Source organism: Trichoderma aggressivum (assembly GCF_033847375.1).
Source record: "Trichoderma aggressivum f. europaeum strain CBS 100526 chromosome Unknown scaffold_009, whole genome shotgun sequence".
Classification (NCBI taxonomy): domain Eukaryota; kingdom Fungi; phylum Ascomycota; class Sordariomycetes; order Hypocreales; family Hypocreaceae; genus Trichoderma; species Trichoderma aggressivum.
This window is the reverse complement of record NW_026946375.1, coordinates 336,926-361,340: the sequence shown is the minus strand read 5'-3', so window position 1 is coordinate 361,340 and position 24,415 is coordinate 336,926. Positions and strand designations below refer to the sequence as shown.

General features: G+C 50.4%; 8 protein-coding genes across 8 annotated transcripts; 3 read left to right on the top strand and 5 right to left on the bottom strand.

The window, feature by feature from the left end:
* Positions 1 to 367: 367 nt before the first annotated feature.
* On the bottom strand, positions 368 to 716 carry Triagg1_3226 (uncharacterized protein; the record flags this gene model as incomplete). Its single annotated transcript, XM_062897495.1, has 2 exons — positions 368 to 411; positions 491 to 716. The coding sequence occupies 2 exons, from the start codon at positions 714 to 716 to the stop codon at positions 368 to 370; spliced, it is 270 nt and encodes an 89-aa protein (XP_062757750.1).
* A 4,235-nt stretch (positions 717 to 4,951) lies between these two features.
* Triagg1_3225 (uncharacterized protein) lies at positions 4,952 to 6,985 on the top strand (the record flags this gene model as incomplete). The annotated part of the gene is made up of 3 exons (XM_062897494.1): positions 4,952 to 5,066; positions 5,175 to 5,641; positions 5,714 to 6,985. The coding sequence occupies 3 exons, from the start codon at positions 4,952 to 4,954 to the stop codon at positions 6,983 to 6,985; spliced, it is 1,854 nt and encodes a 617-aa protein (XP_062757749.1).
* Positions 6,986 to 7,546: 561 nt separating this feature from the next.
* Triagg1_3224 (uncharacterized protein) lies at positions 7,547 to 8,555 on the bottom strand (the record flags this gene model as incomplete). Its single annotated transcript, XM_062897493.1, has 4 exons — positions 7,547 to 7,813; positions 7,885 to 8,140; positions 8,213 to 8,348; positions 8,414 to 8,555. 4 exons carry the CDS (start codon positions 8,553 to 8,555, stop codon positions 7,547 to 7,549), a joined length of 801 nt encoding a protein of 266 aa, XP_062757748.1.
* A 1,360-nt stretch (positions 8,556 to 9,915) lies between these two features.
* On the bottom strand, positions 9,916 to 10,921 carry Triagg1_3223 (uncharacterized protein; the record flags this gene model as incomplete). The annotated part of the gene is made up of 3 exons (XM_062897492.1): positions 9,916 to 10,275; positions 10,332 to 10,692; positions 10,752 to 10,921. The coding sequence occupies 3 exons, from the start codon at positions 10,919 to 10,921 to the stop codon at positions 9,916 to 9,918; spliced, it is 891 nt and encodes a 296-aa protein (XP_062757747.1).
* Positions 10,922 to 12,283: 1,362 nt separating this feature from the next.
* Positions 12,284 to 13,284, top strand: Triagg1_3222 (uncharacterized protein; the record flags this gene model as incomplete). Its single annotated transcript, XM_062897491.1, has 3 exons — positions 12,284 to 13,010; positions 13,071 to 13,090; positions 13,144 to 13,284. The coding sequence occupies 3 exons, from the start codon at positions 12,284 to 12,286 to the stop codon at positions 13,282 to 13,284; spliced, it is 888 nt and encodes a 295-aa protein (XP_062757746.1).
* Positions 13,285 to 18,132: 4,848 nt separating this feature from the next.
* Positions 18,133 to 18,836, bottom strand: Triagg1_3221 (uncharacterized protein; the record flags this gene model as incomplete). Its single annotated transcript, XM_062897490.1, has 2 exons — positions 18,133 to 18,567; positions 18,705 to 18,836. The coding sequence occupies 2 exons, from the start codon at positions 18,834 to 18,836 to the stop codon at positions 18,133 to 18,135; spliced, it is 567 nt and encodes a 188-aa protein (XP_062757745.1).
* A 2,537-nt stretch (positions 18,837 to 21,373) lies between these two features.
* Positions 21,374 to 21,643, bottom strand: Triagg1_3220 (uncharacterized protein; the record flags this gene model as incomplete). The annotated part of the gene is made up of 1 exon (XM_062897489.1): positions 21,374 to 21,643. One exon carries the CDS (start codon positions 21,641 to 21,643, stop codon positions 21,374 to 21,376), a length of 270 nt encoding a protein of 89 aa, XP_062757744.1.
* A 1,536-nt stretch (positions 21,644 to 23,179) lies between these two features.
* Positions 23,180 to 23,768, top strand: Triagg1_3219 (transcriptional regulator family: Zinc finger, CCHC-type; the record flags this gene model as incomplete). Its single annotated transcript, XM_062897488.1, has 3 exons — positions 23,180 to 23,186; positions 23,300 to 23,350; positions 23,410 to 23,768. The coding sequence occupies 3 exons, from the start codon at positions 23,180 to 23,182 to the stop codon at positions 23,766 to 23,768; spliced, it is 417 nt and encodes a 138-aa protein (XP_062757743.1).
* Between the last annotated feature and the right edge of the window lie 647 nt (positions 23,769 to 24,415).

Below are 24,415 nucleotides of genomic sequence, written 5' to 3'. Positions count from 1 at the left end.
TATCAAATCACCGTGTATACAAGTTTGACATTACTCCACCTTTAATTTCTATTTATTGATTCAACTAGTTGAAAATTCCTCCTTGTTCCTTTGCTTAACTTAATACATATAAGGGACGTTTATTATCAATGAAATGGCTTTATTAGCATAATCGTCTCGGGTATGGACAGCCCCTCTCGAAGACGGATAATCGGTCACGAGAGTGAAGCTACATATTACATGGATACTTATTGAACCACAGAGATCAACAGAGCGATGTCAAGCAGTAATTCTGTTTATTTATTTACACCATTTAGCTATGTACTTGTTTTGTGAATGCACAAGAGTACTTTCACCCATGTCATTTTCTCTCCCTTGATGGATGAATTCACTGAGTGGCGCAAAATGCTTGAACAGCAGGCAGAACCACATCTATGAATCATATATATAAGCATTTGACACATGAAAAGTTTTCATCGGTTCTACGGCCGCAAGGAGACGGAATACATACTGATGGCCTCATCAGCACCACAGGCGGCAACAACGCAGTTAATGGAGGCGCTCTCCACATTGGCGAAGTTTGCGTCTGAGCAAGCGCATGCATAGTCGGCAGCAGCACAAGTAGTAGCACTTGCAATTGCGTTCTGAATGCAAGGTTGAGCACATGCGGGAATATCATCGATGGTTTGACCGTAGACGGCGGCGGCAAAGGCAGCAAAGGCGAGAGTGAACTTCATCTTGAAGAGTCGAAACCGAGAGATTGTTTAAGCAGGGAAGGGCTTTGTTCGAAGAGTTGATGAGAGAGGTTGTTTCTTTCTTGAGTTCTGGCTTGGAAAGAAACAAAGAAAACGTACGGGCCGGAAACCCTCGACTTTATAGTCTTTGATGGACCAGACAGCCGAGGAAGCGAGCTCTCTGGCCATAAGCATGTGCTCTTTCTTTGGCAGCAAGGACTCTCATTGGAACTGTATTACCCCCCTCACATGTTTTGAATTGCAACTCTCCCCGCATTCTTAATTAGCATTAGGTACACACATGCACCCCAGACGGACATGATCACTGAAGTGGTAAGACTGGCGGAGGATCATTCTATTTTGATCCTTGGAGTGGTATTGTGCCTTCTGAAGAGGCGAGGCCCGCCTCCTATGTGTAACGGATTTACGTAGGTTGTTTGCCATGAAATCACACGACGATCCGTATACAGGCTAGATGGCCAATTTGCCCGTCGGCTCGTCGGGGTTGAAGGCCGATGCCCCCGGGCGAGAGGAATGGGAGCACTGAAATATGATGGGGACTGAGCTTGCGCTATTGATGAATGAAGTCGGTTATAAATACAATTTGTAGTCTTCTAATGTTGATGAATTGTCATGAGGTGCTGTGATGAGTCCATGGCAAGTGAGAGAACTTCAGCCAAGGCGGTTTGAGGCTACGGGTTGATTGCTGTCAAAATCTGCCATGGATTGCGGAGAAGCGCCAAGTAAGCTAAATTCGGCAGTTGGAGCAAGGGATAGAGATGTCAGGCACGTGAAAATAGGATCAGATTATACATGAATATTACTACAACTTGTAGCCTCCAAGCAGCCCAATGTCGACCCCGCTCCCGTAACGATTACGACCTTCCCGATCGATGCCAATAACATATGCATCATGGAGATGACATCACAAAGTCTGATCAGGCTGCTACAAAGAAGAATCGTGGATGGCGAAGATGCGGGGTGATGAATGCCTTTGGAGCTGAAACCGGGGAGAGTTCAGCTCTGTCTGCATAAGTGAATTCGTCCGACTGGTTGCCATGTCTAAATCACTTCGTACCATAAGCTGCCTGTCACTACATCTTTGAGAAAGCATATCGAAAGTTTGCTAAAATAATAAGAATAGTAAACCACGATGCAGACATTGATTGTCTGGGTCGAGCTTCTTCTTGTTTTAGGCATTGTAATTGAGGCGGATCAATATGCCCTCAGGAGGACGGAGTACTAAGAGCTGAGGAAGACGTGTACATAGGTAGCAACACGTGATCCCCTGTAGTGAATCAATGCTCTTTACCTCTATCTGTTTGCTGTGATGACTTTGTCTTTTTTCTTTTTAGTCGGATAGCCTCAATTGATCGCATGAGACTTCTCATCGTCACACAAAGTTGAGTTATCGGTTATACGAAGAAGAATTACACACGGCCAAAGGCATAAACTTGCACAGCGACAAGCATTCTTGTGTGGCATTTACTAGAAAGTAAGCATCCCTGGTCTCTCTATCCAATTCGTCTGGATTTGCATGGCAACACAAAGTACAGGTTAAGAGACTCTACGTTACCAGAGCACTCCGACCGACGGCCGGAGTTTAAGGACCCTGCTTGTGGTCTGTTGGCCATAGCGCACCAATGGCCGTGTTCCTAGAGATCAAGCGAGACGCGATCCTCGCTTCTTACCGTGCCGTGCCATGAATGCTCAGCCGACATGTACACGTATAGCCTCTACGGGACACTGGAAGCCATTATTGGGATGGACCTTTCTTTCTTCTTACCGGCCTCGTGAAATGCCATTCTAGAGCTTCGTAGAGAAGCATCAACAGCGTCCAAGCAGCAACTCGTATCCCATATGGGATATTGGTGGCCGACGACGTAATCTCTGACCCTGGCCAGCGCCAAGCCAAATTTCGATGGCAAGGTTGAAATCTCCTTGCGTGAGCGGCATGAAACTGGGAACCGCTCTCATGCAACTCCTTTTTACATGCGTACGGAGGATTATCGTGTCAGCTCCGCCCTTGTCAACGCAAGATGATCCAGCCCGAGAATCGTGTCATCCCAGTCCGGAAAATCTCGTGTCGCGTGAGCGCCGTAGCGGCAATGCTAGCGGTAATAAGGCGCGTTCGTCTTCCCGTACTGTAGACATGCAAGTCTTCAAGGCGCACGGTCGTTCCACTGGATGGCGTAACTGGACGGGGATTTGGGGATTCAGCAGGGGCCGTCACGATGGTGTGGATAATATCGGACGGGGCGGGTATGTACTCCATAGAGCTTGGGATTAGTCGTTTGGAGTGCAGTAGAAACCGAAGAAAGTGTCCGGATTTTTGTCCAGTCCATCGTGCATGTGGCTGATACAGTACGAGTACGAAGGAAGATGAAGAGTGCCGTGTTCATGCTTGCCACTTCATTCGTCGGCTGGTATCAAGACTGGGAAGCTCCATGTATCCCTTCATTGCCTGTCCTATGATGATGATTCGGATACCCAACTTGAATGCCTGTGAACAACATGGTCAGAGTTTCGACGCCTGTTTAGAAGCTGTAGCAGCTGTTGACCGACGACAACACTGCACGAGCCACATTAAGCCACAGAACTGGTCCGTTGTCCAGGTGCCTGGCCTATTTTAGTTCGGTTTGCAGTACGTGAGTTGTTCGACCCTGTTTCTGAAGCGTTCGCTGTCGGCGTGGTGCAAAACTTGGTCGCCTGTGGTCAGCTCTGGCGCTTCATCAGCAGTGGCATGTGCTCTCATCATGCCCCTTTGCCTCAGCTAGGTAGATGCGCATGCTGGCTGGCATCCGTCACACATCTCGTCACACCTCATTTTGCAGGCCTGTCATGTTAGCGTCCGCGAAATCACGACCCCTCCATGGGCCGAAAACGCGCAACCCTGAAAGCGGCGACGCAGGAACCACGTGTGTATTTGCAGTGCTTGGCCGGGATTCGTATTGGCTGGCGGGAATTTATCGAGGACCCCCCTCGATCGCGTAACCAAACGGCATGGCACTGTGTAAGAGAGAGAAGAAGAAGAAGAAAAGAAGAAGAAGAAAAGAATACGTCGAGAAGACCCGAAATAGCCGTTCCGAGACGGGTTTGTAATGTGCAAGCAGGATGATGCAGCATCTGATAGCACTTGTGGCCCATGGACAAGGAGATGAACGGGACGGGGATCGTTTATCAAAGTTGCATGTTGCAGGTCTTGGCAGTAACTCACCGCTTTGTTGTATTTTTGGAGGCTCTCTCTGGTGTCTGTCTGTCTGTCTGTTCCTGTCTGCTGCGTGTCTCGCGTGGCGTCAGGCACCGGGTTGGCTGGGTACGTACGGGTTCTTGTTCTTACCAGTGATCCGTCCTGATTCTCATCGACTGTCATGTACCGACAAGTATCGACTTCTTCTCCTGATCAGACACGAGGGCTTCAATCTATTGCTGTACTCGTACTGGGTTATTGCCCCTCCATCCACTTCCTAGCGCGTGCCTGAAAGATCCGGACACGGCGGGGCAGGATTTGCACCTGCTGGACGCTCTCGGCCAAGTACGGAGTACGCAGCGGCGCCTTGTAATCTGCAGCGGACGAGAGTAGCAGCGACCGCCGATAGTTACATGTAGGTAGAGGCTGCGTAAGACGCTATACGCTAGAGCCCACCACTAATAAGCAACGGGAGAATTAGAGGATAGGGGTCAATACTGCCAATCCATACTACGACTTCAGTGGTAGGGTCTGGTGTCAATACATGTATTCAAGTCTCAACAGCATCACCAGTGACAGTCACTTGATGCATCAACGACCTGAATAATCACTCTCTGACTCAACTTTAACTCGAGTACCCAAGTCAATTGTCTGTTACCAAAGTACATCATTCGTCACATCATCCAAAAACCCGCGCTAAGCACCCCCAGGACCCTCCAAGGCTGCTTCCAGATAGCAGAATGGGCTGTTGACCAAAAAAGGCCTAGACATGCGTGCATTTCCCGCGCTGCTGATTAAACGCAAATCCTCGTAGCCCTTTTCGCTCTTCTGCCAACTAACTCGACCTGACCTTAGTATCCCCAACTCCTTTCTTTTTGCCTGTGCCTGTGCCAGCATTACCTCTTCGTTTATATCTCGCAGACGGGCTCGATCCATATACCCTCATTCCAGGATCCCCATCCCCTCGTTGAAGCCACCACCCGCATTTGCATTTGCTCGGATACATACGTCGGTCAACTCTCTCTCTGGCCCGATCCACCCCGTAACCATGGCCTCAGTTATCGACGCGGTCAAGACTCTCAGCCTCAATGGCTCCGCAAAGGAGGTCAACGGCGACAAGATTGCCATTCGCAACATCTGCTGCGTTGGCGCTGGCTATGTCGGTATGTCACCCCTGCGTCTCGTTTATTTGTCGACCGACTCCGCTGTCGACAGTTAACCGGGCCTCGAACCGAACCGAACTGAACTGAACTGGACTGACACCTGAACAGGTGGCCCTACCGCCGCGGTCATTGCTTTCCAGAACCCTCACATCAAGGTCACCGTGGTCGACCGAGACGTGACCCGTATCCGCCGATGGAACTCGCGCCATCCCCCCATCTACGAGCCCGGCCTGCACGACATTGTCCGCATTGCCCGTGATGGCGGCCGCGAGACCGACATCTCTGGCCAGTCCTCCGAGGGAATCGCCTCCGAGAAGGGCGAGACCAAGGTTGCTCGCCGAGAGGGCAACCTCTTCTTCAGCACCGACGTCGCCGGCCACATTGCCGAGGCCGACATTGTCCTCGTGGCCGTCAACACCCCCACCAAGGAGCGCGGTGTCGGTGCCGGCAGCGCCACAGACATGACTGCTTTCGAGGCCGTCACCGGCTTCGTGGCCCAGTATGCGCGCGAGGGCGCCATCATTGTCGAGAAGAGCACTGTTCCCTGCCGAACTGCTCAGCTCGTCGCAGACACTGTAAGTAGCGGCCAACACCCAATCGTCACCCGGAAAATGCCCAAGCATCATTCTGACCTCCATTCTCCGTAGCTCGCCATGCACCGCCCCGGTGTCCACTTCGAGATCCTGTCCAACCCCGAGTTTTTGGCCGCCGGTACCGCCGTCAACGATTTGCTCTACCCCGATAGAATCCTCATCGGCTCCGCTCCCACTCCCTCCGGCAAGCGGGCTGCCGAGGCTCTGCTCGAGGTCTACGCCGCCTGGGTTCCTCGCGAGCGTATCCTGACGACCAACGTGTGGTCCTCTGAGCTTGCCAAGCTGGTTGCCAACTCCATGCTGGCTCAGCGAATTTCCAGCATCAACTCCATCTCTGCCGTCTGCGAGCAGACTGGCGCCGATGTTGACGAGGTCGCCCGTGCCATCGGTGTCGATCCCCGTATCGGCAACAAGTTCTTGATGGCCGGTATCGGTTTCGGCGGCAGCTGCTTCAAGAAGGACGTTCTCAACCTCGTCTACCTGGCCGACACCATGGGCCTGCCCGAAGTTGGCGAGTACTGGAGACAGGTCGTCAAGATGAACGAGTACGCTCGTGATCGATTCACCAACCGCGTGATTAAATGCCTCAACAACACCCTTGTCGGCAAAAAGGTCACCATCCTCGGCTACGCCTTCAAGAAGAACACCTCAGATACTCGTGAGGCTCCTGCTCTGGAGATGATCAAGACGCTCCTGGAGGAGCGGCCCCGCGAGATTGCCGTCTTCGACCCTTGCTGCAACCCGTTCGTCGTCAAGAACGAGATCAAGGCCCTTCTCGGACCCGAAATCACAGCCAGCGTCCACGTCTACGGCAATGCCTACGACGCCTGCAAGGACAGCACAGCGGTCGTCATCGCTACCGAGTTCGACGAGTTCCGCAACCAGCCCATCCCCGTGGCCGCTCCCAAGCCCGTAGACCAGCCCGAGCCCAAGATGCTTGGCCGCAAGCCCAACCCCAAGGCGGACCCCAGACCGTTCAAGGAATCGGCCCCCACGGAGAACGATCTCTTGGCGCTGCACAAGCACCTGGTGCAGCGCGACGGCCAGACGTCCCAGGATCCTCTGGACCGATTCAACGTCGAGCCCGACTGCGACGAGAGCTGCCCCGACTGCATCCAGGCCAAGGAGAGCAAGGAGACGGGCTTCGCCACGGGCATGGGCAGCGCCGAAGAGTACAAGCCCAAGGAGCGACTGGACTGGGTGCGCATTGCCGAGACCATGGCCAAGCCCCGATGGGTGTTTGACGGCCGTGGCGTCATTGACTCTCGCGAGATGATCAAGCTGGGCGTTCGCGTCGAGAGTGTCGGTCGCCAGCACCGCTTCTAGGTGCGTGATATAATGTCGGTGGTTTTTCTTCTTTGTTAAAGGGCGGCCGCGATACGACCTTTTACTCCTTTTTTGAGGCTGTGCATCGGTAATGCAGGTGGGCCTGGAACAAAACTACCTTATTGTTTTAATGAAACCTTTGGATGACATTGTACGGCGGCGGATGTGAGACATTCTGCATCACTTGGGAAGAATCTGTTTCGGCAGTTGGTGGCTGGGAAGAGAAAAGAAAAGAGCGGTCACCCAGGGGCTGGTGGCCTCGACGACCTCTAGATTAAATTGGATCAAGCAATCTAGAAACAAATACCTGATACAATATTTTTAATTTTGAATCATCAGTGAAGATGCGAGTCCCGTGGTAAAGAATAAATGGTTGTAAAATCTATGAACAAGGACTGACTATGCTTGCCAAGGGGTATCCGAAACGATTTTCCAGAGACTTTCACATGTCTTTCGCATCATTTTACTGACATGGAGTTGCACTCTACCGATGAGTCACCTTAACGTCTCCTGCACCTTGCGCTACTTGGTCTATGGGTAAGCATCTAGAGTTAAATATCGTCAGACGTTGCTTTTATCGGGGAGTTGCGTCACTCTTTCTGCCTCCACGGACGGGACGCCTCGGTCAGGCGGGATCGAGAAGCCGGCGTAGATGTAGGTGAGCACGACAATGTACTCTGGGAGCAGCGCCATCAACCCAAAGGCCACGACATTGCCCTCTATGGGGTTGAAGGGCGAGGTGGCGCTGTCTTGGAGAGCGACTTCCAGGAGGCCAAAGACGGTGCGAATGATGAGGAACGGGGATGCGAGGAGGCCGCCGCGTAGGACCTGAAGGGGTAACATTGTCAGCATCTCTTGTTTAATGAGTGTAAGTTTGAGAGAGGTGGGATGTGACATACAGTTTGGCTACTAGGCAGGAGTGTGTGTTTCTTGCGCCAGAAAAAGGCCATCATGGAGATGAGCACCGCGAGCATGACGGCAAAGACAATGTATCCGACGAGAGTAAGCGTGCGGCTCGTGTCCATCGCGGACGGCGTGCCGATGGAGCTGACGCCGCCGCCGGCGGAGAGGAGGCCGATGGCGACGAAGATGCAGAGACGCATGATGACGCCGATTTTGTTGGCGCGGGGGTTGGAGCCGTAGTTGTCGATGAGGCTGTTGCAATACTGGATGAGTCTTTTTATCCTTGGATGAAGGAAGGGGTTGATGGGCGGTGTGTAGACTTACACGATGCGGACGTAGCCGAGCGTGGCTATGATGAGAGGCACGACGCCGACGTTGAGGAGGATGATGGCTGCGACGTAGAGGCCGATGCTGGGCTTTTGCTCGAGGGCGATGATGACGGGGCCGCCGGCGAGACGCACTGTAAGTGAATCAAGTTAGATTTGTTGATGGATGATTTTTAACAGTGGAATTGTAGAGGCATACTTAGACTAAAGGGAATCATGGGCCACCAGGCGAGGCGTGGCCGGATTCTGCCGTTGCGCTTCATGAGCCAGATGGCGGTTGGGACGATGGGTACGTAGAAGATGATTTGGGCGATGCCCAGGGATTCGTGAGAGTTGAGCATGTTTGGGGGTTGCTCACGTCTGTCCTGGTGAGGTTGTCACTTGTTGGAATGGAGAGACTGATTATCCACAACCACAACTCATTGAGTAAGACAGAGGCATCACGACTTTTTAAATAAGCTACTGGCCATTAAAGATCCCATCGCAACACAGCCGCCAACGTGCATGTAAAACACCCAATCCAAAACCTTTCCCATCTCAAAAGGCAGCCCCCAGGGCCAACAATGCCCCGAGATTATCCTCCTAGAGCTTGCCGGGTTCCGGGGCCGACGAATCACATCGCCGCGGCTCTGCTCAGCTGAGGGCGAATACACGTAAACTTGGCCATCAGCTCGTGGCATGATGCTTCAAAGGGGATAAACCCGCCCCTCCTCGTTCAACCTTATCTTCCTCGGTGAAATGGGATGGGCTTTTCTGGCTTGTGTTTAGCGGGTTTGATGATCTTCACGTAGCTGTTTGGGCTTGATGCTTATTGGTGTTCCTTGATGGCTCGTTTTCTTTCGTGGTATAAAGCCGTTTTGGGGTTAATGCTGGACCGGTTTGTTTCTAGTGTGAAGGGATGATTGGTTGGAGGCGAGATTGTGTTAGTGGTGGATAGTACTCGTAAGAATCGAGGGTTGAGCTACACGAGAGATACGACACAATGAGACATGGCAACTGGAAGAGAATACTAATAGTAGGATTTTGTACATTAGTCCCCTTTGTATTTTGCACCATGTGCTTTGAGACAATCTTCGCTTCCCCCGAGACTCTTGATTCATGTGCAAGTTGACGCAGGCCCTCGTCATGTTCATTTCGTGCCATCTTGCCGCTTTGGGGTTGGTCAAGTGCCTGAGCCACGTTTGACGCACCCGACATGGCTTGGTGCCACATGGCTTGGATCATGTTAGGCTGCCGCGAGTTGTAGCCTCTTTTTCCGTTCCCTTCTTCTTCCATTCTTTTTCTCTTTTGGGAGTTAACCGTTAGCCAGAGAGGCCGCCAAGATGTGGTAAAGATTGGAAGGTTGACGGTGGCTCAATGAGGCTGTGGATGCGGTTTTACGTCATGGTGTAGGGAGTTGTGCTACCGTACGTGTTGGAAGGGAGGCTGAATCTTGTAAGTGGAACTGCGGACACACAGAGATTCAATTAGAGGCTGTAAAGGATAAAGCCTACTAGAACAATATAAGAGACATACAAGCCTCATGCAATCTCGGAAATGGTTGACATTGGCGACGGGGATAACGGTAGATGGTAACAGAGACATGGCATGACAGGATCAAGATGTATGCTTCGTTCCAGATCTGAGAGATTTGGTCCTTATTGGTTACTAGTGTCTCATTATTACATTCTCAACTTAATTCAGCCTACATACTCTATCCACTTAGTTGTCAACATTCACCACCAAAGTTGGAGACAAGGCAAACGCAAAATCCAGCTCATCAATATAAGCAGTAGCCGCGTCCTTTGGCGACGCCTTTTGGCCCATGAAGCTCCTCATCGACCGGGAGGACACGACGTAGTCCCGGAATTGGACTTCACGCTCCGGCCAAGAAGCAGAGATTTGCTCTTGACAGCGCCGGATGTCTTCACGGACCTCGCTGAGAAATATCTGCCTTGTTTCCTCCAAGTTGTTGCACTCTTTGTCATACTCGCAGTTTCGTATATGATCGTCGGATCTGGTTCGGACGGCAAGGCATTTTTGATCGGAAAGGATGCACATTTTGAGCAATCGGATGTCGGCCTGCCAGACGTTAGTTATCATAAGAATAAACGTGTAACGTTAGGAGGATCACGTACCTCAGTCAGGGTAGTGTCGTGGACGAGGACAACAGTATCAAACGCGTACAGCATCTGATCATGGTAATACTGGAACGCCCTCACATCCTGGGTCCCCGCACCGGGAATGTCGTAGAGCACAATCTCCGGGTGGTTGGGTATCTCGTGGCGAGTTATGCCCATCGTCACTTGATTAGAGCCCACGCGGGCAGCACCTTCGTCATTTCCGCCTTTATTGCAAATGGCATTGATGAGTGATGATTTTCCGACATTGACGTTGCCGGCGAAGACAATATTCTGTTTGCCTTTGTCATAACCCACCGTATCCTGAGCGCTGAGTATAAGCTCTTTTGTAATTGCTGGCTGGTCTGTATCATAACCCCTGGCATGAATTAGTTCAATATGTACAATGAACATGGTCAGAAGATAAACACGTCTTACAGCTCTTGTAGTAGTGCTATTCGTCTTTGCTCACTTTCTCGCTCTCTTTCCTGCGACTCCCTCAGCCTCTGCTGGGCTTGGCGAGCTCTCCTTTGAGGACGTGCGACTATCTCTTCATAGCCCTTCCAGAGACCAGCCACTGCGCCTGGGATAAGAGGAACCCATGCCATATTTTTTTGATGATACAAAACGGATGGTTGTTGTTGAGAAGACTGGCCCCTCTTGATGGACAAGGAGTAGACGGCACAAGGGGGGTCATTTATAACCCGCGAACCAAGCCGTATGAGAAGTATTCGAGTCAAATAACTAGCTACCTGACTCTCTTGAGAGCGGGGTAATACATGATGCATTACTGAATGACCGCTCTTTGCTTGTTGCGTTTTCCCTTGCATGAAGCCACATTCAGCCTCGCCGGGCAACTGACAAGTTCACCGAAAGTGGTGCTGATTCGTCCGTTACAGCAGGATGATCTTAGCACTTGAGGTGAAGTGTATAAACAAAAGTCAGCCAAGACTTATTCTTCTTTTAGTAGCTGTACTTGATATCATATGATTCAATAGTGTGTCCAGTAGCTTTTGCTAGCCATTCGGGCGTGCGGCTGTCATCCTTATTTGCGATGGTTGTGCTTTCGACCACTGCAGACACAGCCAATCATCACGAGCTCATGATTCATCACTACGCCAATTCATGTTAAATAGCTAATGTAATTGATTAATCCCTTCTTTTTCTGCCTGGCAATTACAAACTATACACCGAGAATCGCCATCTCGTACGCAGCGACGTGCGATTGCCGAAAACGGATAAAAGTCTCCACGATCTTGTTTCGCATTGCGTTTCGCGCTGTCACGGCTGTGCCCGCCTCGCAGAAGCACCGCAGCTAGATTGTTTCAGAGCCCGGTCAAGGAGCCACGGGTCGAACCTTGATGTTCGTTGGAGTTGACAGCTGCCAAGCGGCATCGCACATCTCTTCTGGGGGATTCAATGTCTGTGCATTGCTGAGTACCGACGGCCAGATCGGCCGTGCTCAATCAGGGATTAATACATCAAAGAGCTTTATCTGCGAAAAAGATTCTTCATTCTTCATCGCCCTTTATTGCAGAGTGTATAGTCCGTATGCCGGCTGACGTACTGATTCAATGCTTTACAGGAGAAGGCGGACGTGTCATGTTAATTCTCCTCGGTCGAGGGTGGCCACAGAACCCCTTTGCCACGTTTCAGCAATAAAGCCTCCTGCCAAACTGACTAGCCGTGATATTCTACGGAGCGTGTACATCCCTTATCTATCTTCTGCATATTACATGTAGTATCCAACGCCGTGTTGATGCGAAACTCTGGGATGAGCCATGCAAAGTCTTCTTTCTCTAAGACTCCGTAAACTTACACCAGCCTGCCATCTCTTTCCCTTCCTCTCTATTCCATTTACGAAACATACCCGACTACAATCAACATTTCTGTATAAACTCCCAGCCTTTCACATACTACAGCCGACATTTCGGAGTCGGGTAGGCAGTGAGCGGCTGCTCTGACACGCCATGAAAACCTGCCGTCCGATCCTCTTCGTCCTATTCGCCATCGCAGCTGGAGAAGCCCTCCCCCCTGATGCAGTTCCTGTCATGTGTGCCGCCATCTGCGGGCCAATAGTCGAGCTGAGTTCGATGTGCAGCCCAAAGAGGTCATTAGAAGGTGTTGAAAGCCATCATTCGGATCGAAGAGCGCGCCTCAGACAGGCCAGAAGGCAAAACGAGAATCCATTCGACGAAACAGATCGAATCGAGAAGCGCTTCTCGGTCATCGTTCCAGCACCGACGACTTTTCCTCCTGATTTGCTAGCTGGACAGTATCCGCCAGCCTCGCCCCCGGTGCCAGAGATCTCAACGCCATTGTCACAATCACCAGCGCCTGTACCTCCACAATATTACTCTCCTCCAACTCATCCAACTACACCTAATTACCTGCCTCCACCAACTCCTCAACCAGCTCTTCAATCCCCCACATCATCTTCAGCATGGAATATTCAGCCACCCTCGAGTCTCTTCACGACTAGGACAGCAACGAGTGCATCTACAACTTCTAAGCATCAAACATCAATACGTCCGACCATGATAGGCTTGAGTGTGGACGATGGTGATTTGACTGGTGGGTGGGGAGAGACGGAAAACGCAGAAGAGAAATGTGTGTGTTCAAACACCAGCTTTAATGTGGCAGAGATTGCTGGATTGTGCGCGAGCTGCATAAGTATGAAGGCGGATACACAAAATAGTGAGTGTCATCGTCCGTCCCTCGGTCGTTTCTCTTTTCAGGACTGATAACGTGTTTTAGATATGGATGTCATCATGTCTGTATGCCAATTCTCTCCACAGCATTATAGTCCAGATAAGGACAGCTTGGTCAGCAACATCTGGGTCAAGGCTACCAGACCGACAGCTACAAGCAGGTCAAATGGAGCTTCTCGATCGACTGGACTTGTAAAATTGGTATCGGTATTCAGTGCAGCGAGCTTCGCCATCGCGGCATTAATGATGTTATGACATGACTTTATCACTCGGTGGAATGGCTTTGCGTACGGTTTCTGTAATATGCTTCCTCGATGGCGGATGGAAGTATGAGTGCAAGGAATGATAATGAAGGCCCTCGGTAGTAGCGAAGTCCAGATGAAAGTACCTAGGCATAATAGAGGAAAGTAGATGCGATGGTATGAGATGCGTGGACGGGATAATACTCAGCAATACCCTTCTAAATGTTTACCGCCGTAATTCACCGGCCCGGACTCTCACCCGTTCCAGACGCTCTCCGTAAAAGGGCAATCCATGGATCCTTTTGATACGGCCGAACTCGCCACAGTTGTGGCACCGTCTTCGGCAGGTCGTTGGCCGGGCGAGGGAGAGCCGCCATTAAGAAAGAGGAGGCGGCGTTGGAGGTGGTGATAGTGGTGGTGGCTGGGGCCGGCCCGCTCCGGGCAGTGTCGTTTGACGTGCCCTGGCTCATGACAAACGTAGCACCGCTTCTCGGTGGTGGTGGTAGTGGTGTTGGTGGCTATTGCCACGGTGGTGGTGGCGGCGGGAGTGGGAGCAGCCGGAAGTGCTGCTGCTTGCTGTTGCTATTGCTGTTGCTGCTGGTTCTCCAACGCAGCAAGACGACGCCTGATATGACCATCCGTGATCGCCCTCTCGTTTCTCTTCGTCCACCTCTGCGGCTTGTATGCTTCGGATTAATGTTTGTGGTCGTCTTCTCTATCTCGGAGTTGTGCACTGCTAATAGAACAAAGTACCTACCTGTACCCAGCGATGGTAGACGTGAATTGAGATGCTAGATTAAAGCAGGGATACTAGAAGAAAACAGTAATAGTAAAAAAAAGTAACGAGAGTAAGAGAAAGTAGCAGTAAATAACCATAAAAAATAAAATCGTTGTAGTAGATGGAAGAATGAGGTTAGATGAGAGTAGCGATAGTAGATAAAGTGGTGATAGTAACAGAAGGTCATTCCATTTCCTCTGTATCCAACTAGTAGGGACAATATTTGAGCCCCATGGACAAAGTAATTGCTGGGGTTCAGACGGTCAACTGGATGCGAGATACTACACATAATGAAGTCTTTCCAGCTGTACCTAGTAGGTAAAGTGGTATTATCCGTTGTTCTGGGCAACAGAAGTACTATTTTCAACTTGAGTTAAAATGCCGAAAGGGTAATTAGCAGACTTCTCAAGGTGCTTATAGTGTGGGTTGTTTTTGTCTTAAATGACGATAAAAATCAGCTGGGTGTATTTTTGCTTACGAGTAATTTGATTGTGCGTATGTGCGAGCGTGAGAGCAACGTTGTTCATGTTGCCTGGCATTTCCACAATCACAAGTCAGTCCTGCAGGCGCCTCCATGGCCCATAAAAGTTGACTTGAATGTATGGGCAAACAGTTGAACAGAGCAATGTTGTTCTTGGTGTTGCTTAGCAATTGCACAATCACAGGGTCATTATCGTACTGACAATAGAGATAACTTGTTCTAGGGGATTATCAGATTTGTCACCTGCGGGGACAACAGGCCGGGCTCTCTTATTGGTATCCCCTTTGCCGGCCTGTACGGTGGAGGTCGCAGCTTGACGGAGCTCAGTTCCTTTCGGCCTGTATCTTCTGGGAGGTTTAGAAACACAGAAACAACGCCTCTTCCAGTCTTGTTCTGCACAAGTCGGAAGATCGTGGTGGTGGCAGAGGTCATCGGGCTGGCGCCTATCTGCTCCATGCTTCTGATCAAATGCAAGTCCATCAACGCACTGCATTGTAACCTTGAGCTTGTTGCATCATCGCAGATGGCTGCCAGGATCAGAAGACGACTAACCTCCTCTCTCTTCCTGTAGAGGCCTAACGATCGTGGTGCTGATCTGTGGCGGATCTTGAGCTAGTACGGCGGCAGCGATCATTGTTGCTGCAGCAATTTGACCACAGCACCACATTCAGCTACAATATGTCAGCTATTAGCAAGATCCGGCAGGACCTTGGTGGAAATACATGTATGCGGACAAACGCTAGTTTGAGTCGGCGTTACATTGCCCTTGGGCTGGATGGCATCGTGATGAGCGCGACCATTGCGGCTCCGGGGCTGGCACCATCATGGGATGCTCTCAAGCGATTGGCGTTTCTGGCTCCACCCCGAGGCTGAGACTCAGACAGTGAGCAGAGACGGTGAGATGGAACAAGGAACACAAAATTGGGGGTGCCTGTTCATGGGATGGCTCGATGTGCAGTACTCGTACTTACTATGAGTCACGAGGAATCCCACGCGATCATTGCCGGCAAGGCGGACTCCGTACATGCTGTTTACTCCCGATAACTTGTCTCGTTTCATTATTTCCAGGTTTTTCAGTAGCTCGCTAACTGATATCTTGGAAGCTTCTTGTCCTCATCAATGAGAATATCCATAGGAGTCTCTACGGCATTCCAAGTGGTATAGAAAAAGATATCAGCCTTGTGATCCCAAGACAGTAAGTTGTACAGCTCAAGGACCGTGACGTGAAGCCCTGGCAGAATTTAGATTATCGAGACTATTGTCATGTTCAAGAATTGTTTCGCACCGCCATCCATCTCTCTGGTCCAAATCTTTCCAACAATCTTTCCAAGTGAAGGGGGAGGGGGGCAATGCGGTCAATGGCCCACATTCCCAAGGACTGTGTCCAGCCGAAGAACCGATGGTGAATGTCGCAAATCCAACGAGAGTATGTCAGATTCCTCTATATGAAGATGATGTGATGCCTGATTGTTGTTTAGCCGGCCCCTTTGCCAAAGATTGTCCCGACGGAGGCGGCAGAGCTTGTTGTAACTGCGGCCAAGAAGGCCACATTCCCAAGGATTATGATCAGGCCAAGAACATGAACAATATTGTCTGTGCAAGAGCTGATCACATCTCCCCCAGCTCCCCGACTTGGTCTCATCTAAATTTACTGTGGCTATAGCGACGTAACGTCATCATATTCATTTTTTGTCAGGGAAATGATATCAGAACGGAAACTTCTGTTCAACGACTCGTATTGTCGCGACCTTAAGAGCCAGGTCGTGACAACATGCAAGACGAGCTATCGAAATGTGGCTCAGCTCCACGGGAGGTTGTTCTCCGAGGTGCCTAGAGACGCACATTCATCACGCCTCCATGCAGTGGCCTGATTTTCAGTTGATAAAATCATCGTCATCGATCTCTAATTTCTCTTCTCGCCCTTGGCAGAAGCGATGGCCACCATTCTTGCTCTCTTTTCTTCTCTCCTTCTCAACGACTTGAGCTAACGATTGACGCAAATCTGGAAGTCTTTTTATCACAAAGAATAGAGGCCAGGTATGCGAGTATCCAAAATAGCCCTCACATCAAGTCGAAAGGGATTGCATATTGGATGCCCAGCGATTAGGTACATGCTTCTCGATGCAACAGACGGCAGCAGCACCATTGGTGCGCTTCTCAATGCAACAGAAGGTCTTTTAATAGCACGGTAGGTGGTTTATCTTAGGGTTCTACTCCAGGAAACAATACTACCAGCGGAGGAACTCCTGCAGATACGACGGCAGGTGGATTGCTCAATGACCTGATTGGAGGATCCGGTACAACCAATAACTCCACAAGTTTGACAGAAATTACGCAACTGTTAGCAACTCTACTGAAGATTTGCTTCGCGGATTGCTTGGAGCGCCTGAAACCCCCGAAAGCTTTACAACGAATAGCAGCACTAGCTCAGCTAGGGGCACTGATCTTATCGGTGCCCTTATAAATTCAATAGCCGAACTTGTTAACTCAACCGGCGGTAGCTTTCTCGGAGCGTTACTCGGAGGCGATGGAACACCTGATAACTCCACTCCTACGGCAGGAGTTATTGGGAATCTGGGATCCGGGGCCACTGACAGTAGCACCACGGGTAGCCTGCTTGGTGGGCTGATTGGAACTCCAGATAACACACTGGGGGCATCCTAGGAGAACTGGAAAACCTGACCAACAGCACGACTGGTGATTAACTCTGTTCCGGAACCACCGATAACGGCACGGGTTTATTGGGAGGATTACTTGTTAACTCTACCTTTAGCAATTCGACCGGTCCCCTAGGGGGCGTGACAAACTCAACTGGCGGTATTCTATCAGGACTCCTGGGATCAGCGGAGAGCAATAACTCATCGACATACGGTGGCTTAAATAGCACTTCGAGCGGCCTCCTCCTCAATGGGCTTCTCGGCGGTCTTGGCTCTACAACGAATAGCAGCACTAACAGCACTTTACCGACTCCAACAACTGGCAGCACTATAGGCAACGATATTCTTGGAGCTCAATCAATTCCACAGTTGTTCTCTTGAACCGGTGTGGATGTAGGTGAGAACGCTAATATATAGAGCCTTAAGCTGAACACGCGGCCTTTGCACACTCAAGTTGATGGTTCTCCAATGCTTTCATCTTCCAAAAATCATTGCTAGAAACTATCATTTCTATTGACGCGTCACCCGGACAGTTGTCAGTTAGGCTCCATGGTTATTGAGGCCCCAATAAGCCCCCCCTTCCTTGCCTGACACCAGGGATTCACGTATACATTACCACATCTTGACACTGTAAACGCACCAGGAGCTCTGCCAATTGGTATAGTATCCAAATAAGATCTACATCATTGCTGGTAACTGTGAGTCGCCTTGACCTCGGCGTGTACAGTTCACACATGCTAGAAGAATATCGAAATGGGAGTAGATACTAGAAAAAATAGATGTGGTAGCAGATATTAGAGGAATTTAGAAACAGTAGCAGATGCTACAAGAATACGAAAATGGTGTAAGTTAGTAGAAGAATATAGAAATAGTAGCATCTATAGAAGAATATTAAAAGTGGTAGCAAATACTAGGGGAATATAGTTGTATTGTTATTGATAGTCTCTTTGTTACGAACGAACTTCCAGAGGGCGATTCAACGGGGCGCTGGGCCCGCACCACCATAGTATTGACATATTACAACTAATTTTTTGCCCCCCGCGGGCAAAGCTGTTTTGGGCCACATGGCCCGGGCAGTGTTTCTTCAGGTGACCGGGTTGGTCACAATCGTGACATCGCTTTTGGCCGGCGACGGCGGCGGGACGACGGGCGACGGCCAGCTCCGTCGTGGTGGTGGTGGTGGTGGTAGGGGCGGGAGCGGGAGCGGCCACGGGCTCGGCCAAATCAGCCTCTACCGAGGGAGGAGGAGTCGAGGAGGCCTGCCATTGTTGCTGTTGCTGCAGCTGGTTCTTGAGGCCTCGGACCTCACGCTGAAGCTCCTCGATGAGCTGTTGCTGTTGCTTCTGCTGCTTCTGCTGCTGCTCCACGTAATGATCGATGGCACTCTATACAGCATCGAAATCTATAGACTGTAACGTTAGTCGTTAAAACTAAAGTGTAGGCGTAATGGAAGCATAAGGTAGTACAACTTACTGGCGTCGACACTGGAGGAGTCGTGGGCGGAAAGACATTGCCAAAGCACCTCTTGGGTGCCCGGGAGGCGGCGACGGCGATAAACTGGTCGACGTTTTCTATCGACGCAAGGAGAGGAGGAAGACGCACGACGACGGGTGTTGGACCTCAACACTCGGCCCGAGACAGAGGAGGCAGACATTGTGTGTGTGTGTGTGTGTGTGTGTGTGTGTGTGTGTGTGTGTGTATGCGTCTCTGTCTGGGTAAGAAGGGGGAAGAGGAGGAGGACGAGAAACTCGACGGGGGATGTCCTACGCGTCGACATACAGCGTTCCCAAAAGGCAAGGAACGGCCTGCTCCCGCCTACAACTTGTGGTCCGCATTTCTCTATATGGGCAGAAGACGAAGACGAGGATGGACGGGATAGCCAATGTCAAACGGGTCGAGAGAAGCTTTGAAAGCTTCGGCAGCATCTTGGAATACGACTGGGCATCTCGGCAGACTACAGACTGGAGTATTATCGCCAAAAACACGCCAAAGGAGTGCTCTGGAGAGCTCGTACGGGGCCTTTCAGGAGACCTGGAGCTCGCAGAAACCACGAAGTGTCCTGGTTGGGGACGAGTCCTGCTCTGGCGGAAAGTGACCAAACATGTCGAGGTTCATCAGCCACAGCTCCGAAAAGGTCATACACCGAGTAAGTATTTCATCCAGTGCATGTCCGTTGAAATACGAGGTCTTGGCAGCGTAAAAATCATTGGCGATGCTGAAATAAATATCCTTGGATCCCCTAATCACGACAAAATATACAGGTCGTACTTTGGGGTGACAGTTCGGGCATATTGGTAAGTGTAGGGCACGCCCCTCCCTGAAAGGAGCGCCTAGGCCGCTGTAACTTCCAGTACCTACCTGAGGTAGGTGCCTGTATCGATACAAGGTGCTTGGAGAATTGATTGTAGGCTGCCTGCTTATGAATTAAACATCCATTGGATCCAATGGATTAATCATGGTACGACTCTTTCTCCTTCGCTAGTAGCAACAGGGTGAACAAAAATCATTGGCAAAGAAGCCGGCACACTGTTGTTTCTCGAACCTTACTGGTTGACAGAGCAGGCCAAACCATGCAGAGTGCTTGAATGAATGCTATTGAATAAATGGATCCCATTAATTAACCCAAATGCTCCAAGAGATAAGTCGACATCGGAAAAGGGGGGCGTAAACGGGCTTACCAGGTGGGCTTATGGGCTCTTCACGAGCGCAGACTCCGGAAAACCTTTATTGCCGTGCTCTGTGATGCAAATCTGGACCACTTGTTGAATAGAACGAATAGAGGTTACTTAGGTAGACAAGTATCCAAACAGTCCTGCCATCAGTCGAAATGGACTGGATATTAGACGTCCAGCTACCTACCTTACTACGGTATTTACCATAGTACATAGATAGTACCTACTTACCTAACATTGTTCGCATTCCCATCCTCTTCCCCTTTCCTCCCCTTCTGTTACTCCTTCTTCTATTTCCTCCTTCTCTCTTCTGCAAGCCGAAGCATGATTGCCGTATGCTCCCCTCTTCCAACCAGATGACAGGATCGAGGTCCCTGTGTGCGGTTCGCTCTTGCGGCTCTCACAGGGCTTGCTGATACTCTCGGACAGACAGACGAATGTCTCCGATCCGATTAAAATGGCTCCATCATACCCAAGTAGCATAGGAAGACATATCAGCCTCGTGATCCCAAGTGAGTAAATTCTACACCAGCTCCAAGACTAGAGAGTCAGAAGCTCTATTATTACACTTTATGTTATCCACGGTGTAGACTTAGTTTGTAGTCATAGTGATGATGATCGGCGTTGCTACCTATTGCGTAGCACTTGTAAATGGATACTTGCTGCTAAAGTTGCTAATACAGGCCTGGAGCTGCTGGTAGCAGACTGAGCAACCGTAGAAGAAGGGATGACAGTTGAGATAGGGGCGATGCAATGGATAGACTCTTATCTCACCAACATACTCGCAGCCCAAGCTAGCGACGGGGCTTTGGCTGCTGTTGGTGGCGGAATGGGAACCTGAGTTGATCTGGCAATCTGCCGGATTTCCACCATGGGCTTTCTACGGCGTCTCCTTAGTTGCTGTCTCAACCATGCCAAATTCACTACCACAATCCAAAACCTATTATCCACCATGGTAATACGCACGGTGGACTACATGGGCGGTGCTGGCTCATGCGTGGACGAGAGAAGATTGGCTACCGATGCTCTCGTGGCTCTGCAGAGGTAGTCTTAGGGAACCCTAGAGCGCAATCTCATGACTATGCGTATTCCATTCGACACCGAAAAGTTTCAAGGGTGCTTTTGGCGTGTTGTGGCGTGCTACTACTGCGGGTCAGGCTTCTTCTACGATGGAGGTAGGTTATGATGGCCTTTTGTTGCCATAGTCACAGTAAATTTAGGTATGAGATCAAGTTGAGCATTTGGGAGGGCTCGACCACCTCTTTCAAGTTCATTGCTGCCAGAAGATTCCACGCAGCTGTTTGTCGCTAGTGTTATCGAGAGCCTCTTTCGCGGCTGATAAAATATGTAGCTCTGACATCTATCATGTCTACCTTGCCGTGCTAAGCTATTAGGCTGCATTGTCCTATGGTTCCCCAATTTACCCTGGGATGTCACCACATCTGTAACTGACTGCCAGCTAAATCAGCCCAAATTAAGGGCAGCTATAACTTGAATAAAAAAGCAACGGCTTGTCAAGTCAGATCTTGCACGGGACTACTAGTAATGGCATCAGACTACCAGTCATCTCCGCCGCCAGCTGCCTCACCGTAGCCGTCGTTAGCCTGGGGTGGCTGCTCTTCGGCTTCGTCGCCATATTCATGGCCTTCAAAGGCGGGCCAAGAAGGCTGCTTTTCATCTTCTCCTCGCCGCCATACGCATGGCTTTCGAAGGCGGGCTGCGGTGGCTGCTCTTCAGCCTCGCCGTCATATGCATTGCTTTCGACGGCATCCGATTCCTCTAGAGGCATCTTGCACCGGACCTTGGTATGTCCAAATTGCTCACAGTTGGAGCACTAGACTGGTTTCGTGACTATTGCGGCAAACAACGCTGTCCATAGTCTTGGGCTTTCGCTTGGCCACAGCTCTAAGTTACGAGGGCTCCTCTTAGTTCCACGTCTGTTTACCCCTGGATTCGTAGCGTCCAAAGAAGCAGCCGAGGCTTGGCTAAGCGGAGTGCGAAGCTGGCCATTGATTGGCAGTGATGAGCATAGCCTTGCGTCCATGCTAAACTTTATACCTGACAGCCCGCTGCCATCACATTAGAGCCAACAAGATTCGACACCTGAGGCTTGAATGAAGATGGCGACAACTTTACCCTCGTAGAACAATGTTAAGTCGGAGAATTGCCCAGAGGATAGCAGCGTGTATCGTCTCTACAAACATAGGTAATCCAGGACGAGTGTGAGAAAGTGATGGGACAGCTTTGTTGCAAATCATCCCATGGCTTTGGAACCAGCATGGAAATCCTCGTTAGTCACAATAAGTATTCCATTTCATAAGAGCGAGCCCGGCTGTTGGCGAGATGCGCATAGTAAACGGCAGAGTGGAGCGACACTGACGATAAACCACCTTCTGCAGGTCATCTGCAAGAATGTCGCTGCCCTCAATGTTGCCATCTTGATCGATTTCTTCCGCTTCACCAGAAATGTCACGATGGGTTCCAGCGAGAGCAAGCAGTTTGCTTCCCATGCGCAGACGTAATCTCTAGAGGCCCTTTACTTCCAGCCGATGGCTTGCGGATCAGCGGCTAATCATTCTTCACAGCCTAATGGCACTGGCGAGGGAGCTGACTTCGATGCATGCTGGAACACGATAAAAGAAGCGTTGCGCAGTAGTGGTAGTGGTGGTGGTGCCCGTGACATACAGCAGCGAGTAAGAGAGTATGCGTCGAGCTACGATGAGATGATGCCAGACGATAGCAGCGACGAATTTTGCGGTGAATAATACACTTTGTCGTAATTAACTCAAAGCGAAAGGAGCTATCTATTCGAATTAGACGCCGGCGCTAAGTGATTGAGCTGGAGAACCAACAACAGAAGTGATCAAAATTGTCGAGGGGTCTCGATTCCGCGCTCTGATTCCGATTGCCTCAAAGTACATAGGGGTCAGGCAGTTGTCAAGTGTATTCCAAGGTCCTTCTAGGCACTCACCGAGCCATCTTCTCTCTGCAAGCTGACAGCTGGCCGTCACTTTCGCTTGACTTTTTCTCTACACCGGCCACGTGATTACTCTACGCACAAGATTAATTTCCTTCCCTTGCCTCTCTCCCTTTGATTCTTTCTTCTGTCGAGGATCTCACCATCACACGCCCGGTTCTGTGACTCTCCAATAGATTCTTCTGTAAGCGCTTGAAGCCATCACCGCCCCCTCCTCTCTTCAAATCGTTGCTCACATGCTCCACAGATGTGTGAAATCTCGCGAGGCTTTAAAAGCGACCTTCGCCCTCAGTACCATCCAGAGGTCCGTTGAGTCTTATCCCATCTCTCTCTTCGAGAACACCAACAATGTCTGGTAAGCATATTCATTCAGTCTTTATGCTTTGTCTCCATCACCTTCTTGCTCTCTTGCTCTCTTGTTTTCTTGATCACGTTTATTCGTTTCCCCAGCTAATATATTAAATATAGACACCGTACCAACGTTCTCCCTGGAGGAGTTAAATGCTCTCTCCCCAGAGCGTAAGCCTCATAATTCCTACAATCCCTTAATACTTAGGTCATCACTAACAGTCCTATAGAAAAAGATGCTGCCATGTACAACGCCATCAAGGCGTTGACGGAGGAAGTCGCCGGACTCCGGCGTCGGGTTGCCGAGCTGGAGAGGCACCAGCACCAGTACCAGTACCAGTACCAGCAGCAACAGCAACAGCAACAGCAAGCAGCAGCACTTCCGGCTGCTTCCCCTCCCGCCGCCACCGGCACCACCGCCGAAAAGCGGTGTTATGTTTGCCATGAGCCAGGGCACGTCAAACGACAATGCCCCGAGCGGGCCAACCGGGCCGACCAACCCACGCCGGTCCCCAATTTTCAAGGGGCGAATGTTAAAATTTTTAACATTTATAAGGGGAAGGGGAAGGATCATGGGCGGGCGCTCTGAGGGATGTTGATAAAAATTGGCGGAGTCATTAGAGTCTACAAAGGGACTTATGCTTCTAAGACTCTCTAATAATCTCGCGAAAAAAGGCATTAGCCTTGCTCTCGACGCACATGTTACCAGCATCTGTTTTTGCACAGGCCGACAAACCCCGGATCAGGTCATGGCCAACTTCCTGTCAGAGCCCGATCGGCGGGCTTGACGTTCGCGTCACGAGCGCAGAAAATGACCTTAGCCTGGTATGCCAGCGGAAAACAACTGGCCCAAAGACGGCGTGCTTGATGTCAACTTGGACTACTCCATAAGGTAAGACATAGAGTTGGCATACGCGTCAGTAAAGATCTTGATCAATGTATGTAAGATGATACGAGGAAATATCAGCGTTGAACAATGCATCCGAAACGATCCTTGAAAAGAGCTGCCCAAGCTAGCGGCAGCTGAGACCGCGCTGGTCTATTACGGCGGTGATATATCGGTGGACTTGGGGATCTGCTTCTCCGTATGCGGCATATAATGTCAATGATGTTAGAACTTTTGCAGGAACCTGGCTTTAGGCCTCCATTGATTTGATCGTAGCTGTGGATGGTAATGTCACCTGCGGAAATGTCGAATTCCTCGAGTTACTCTCTCTACAAGTTTACAAGTCACGA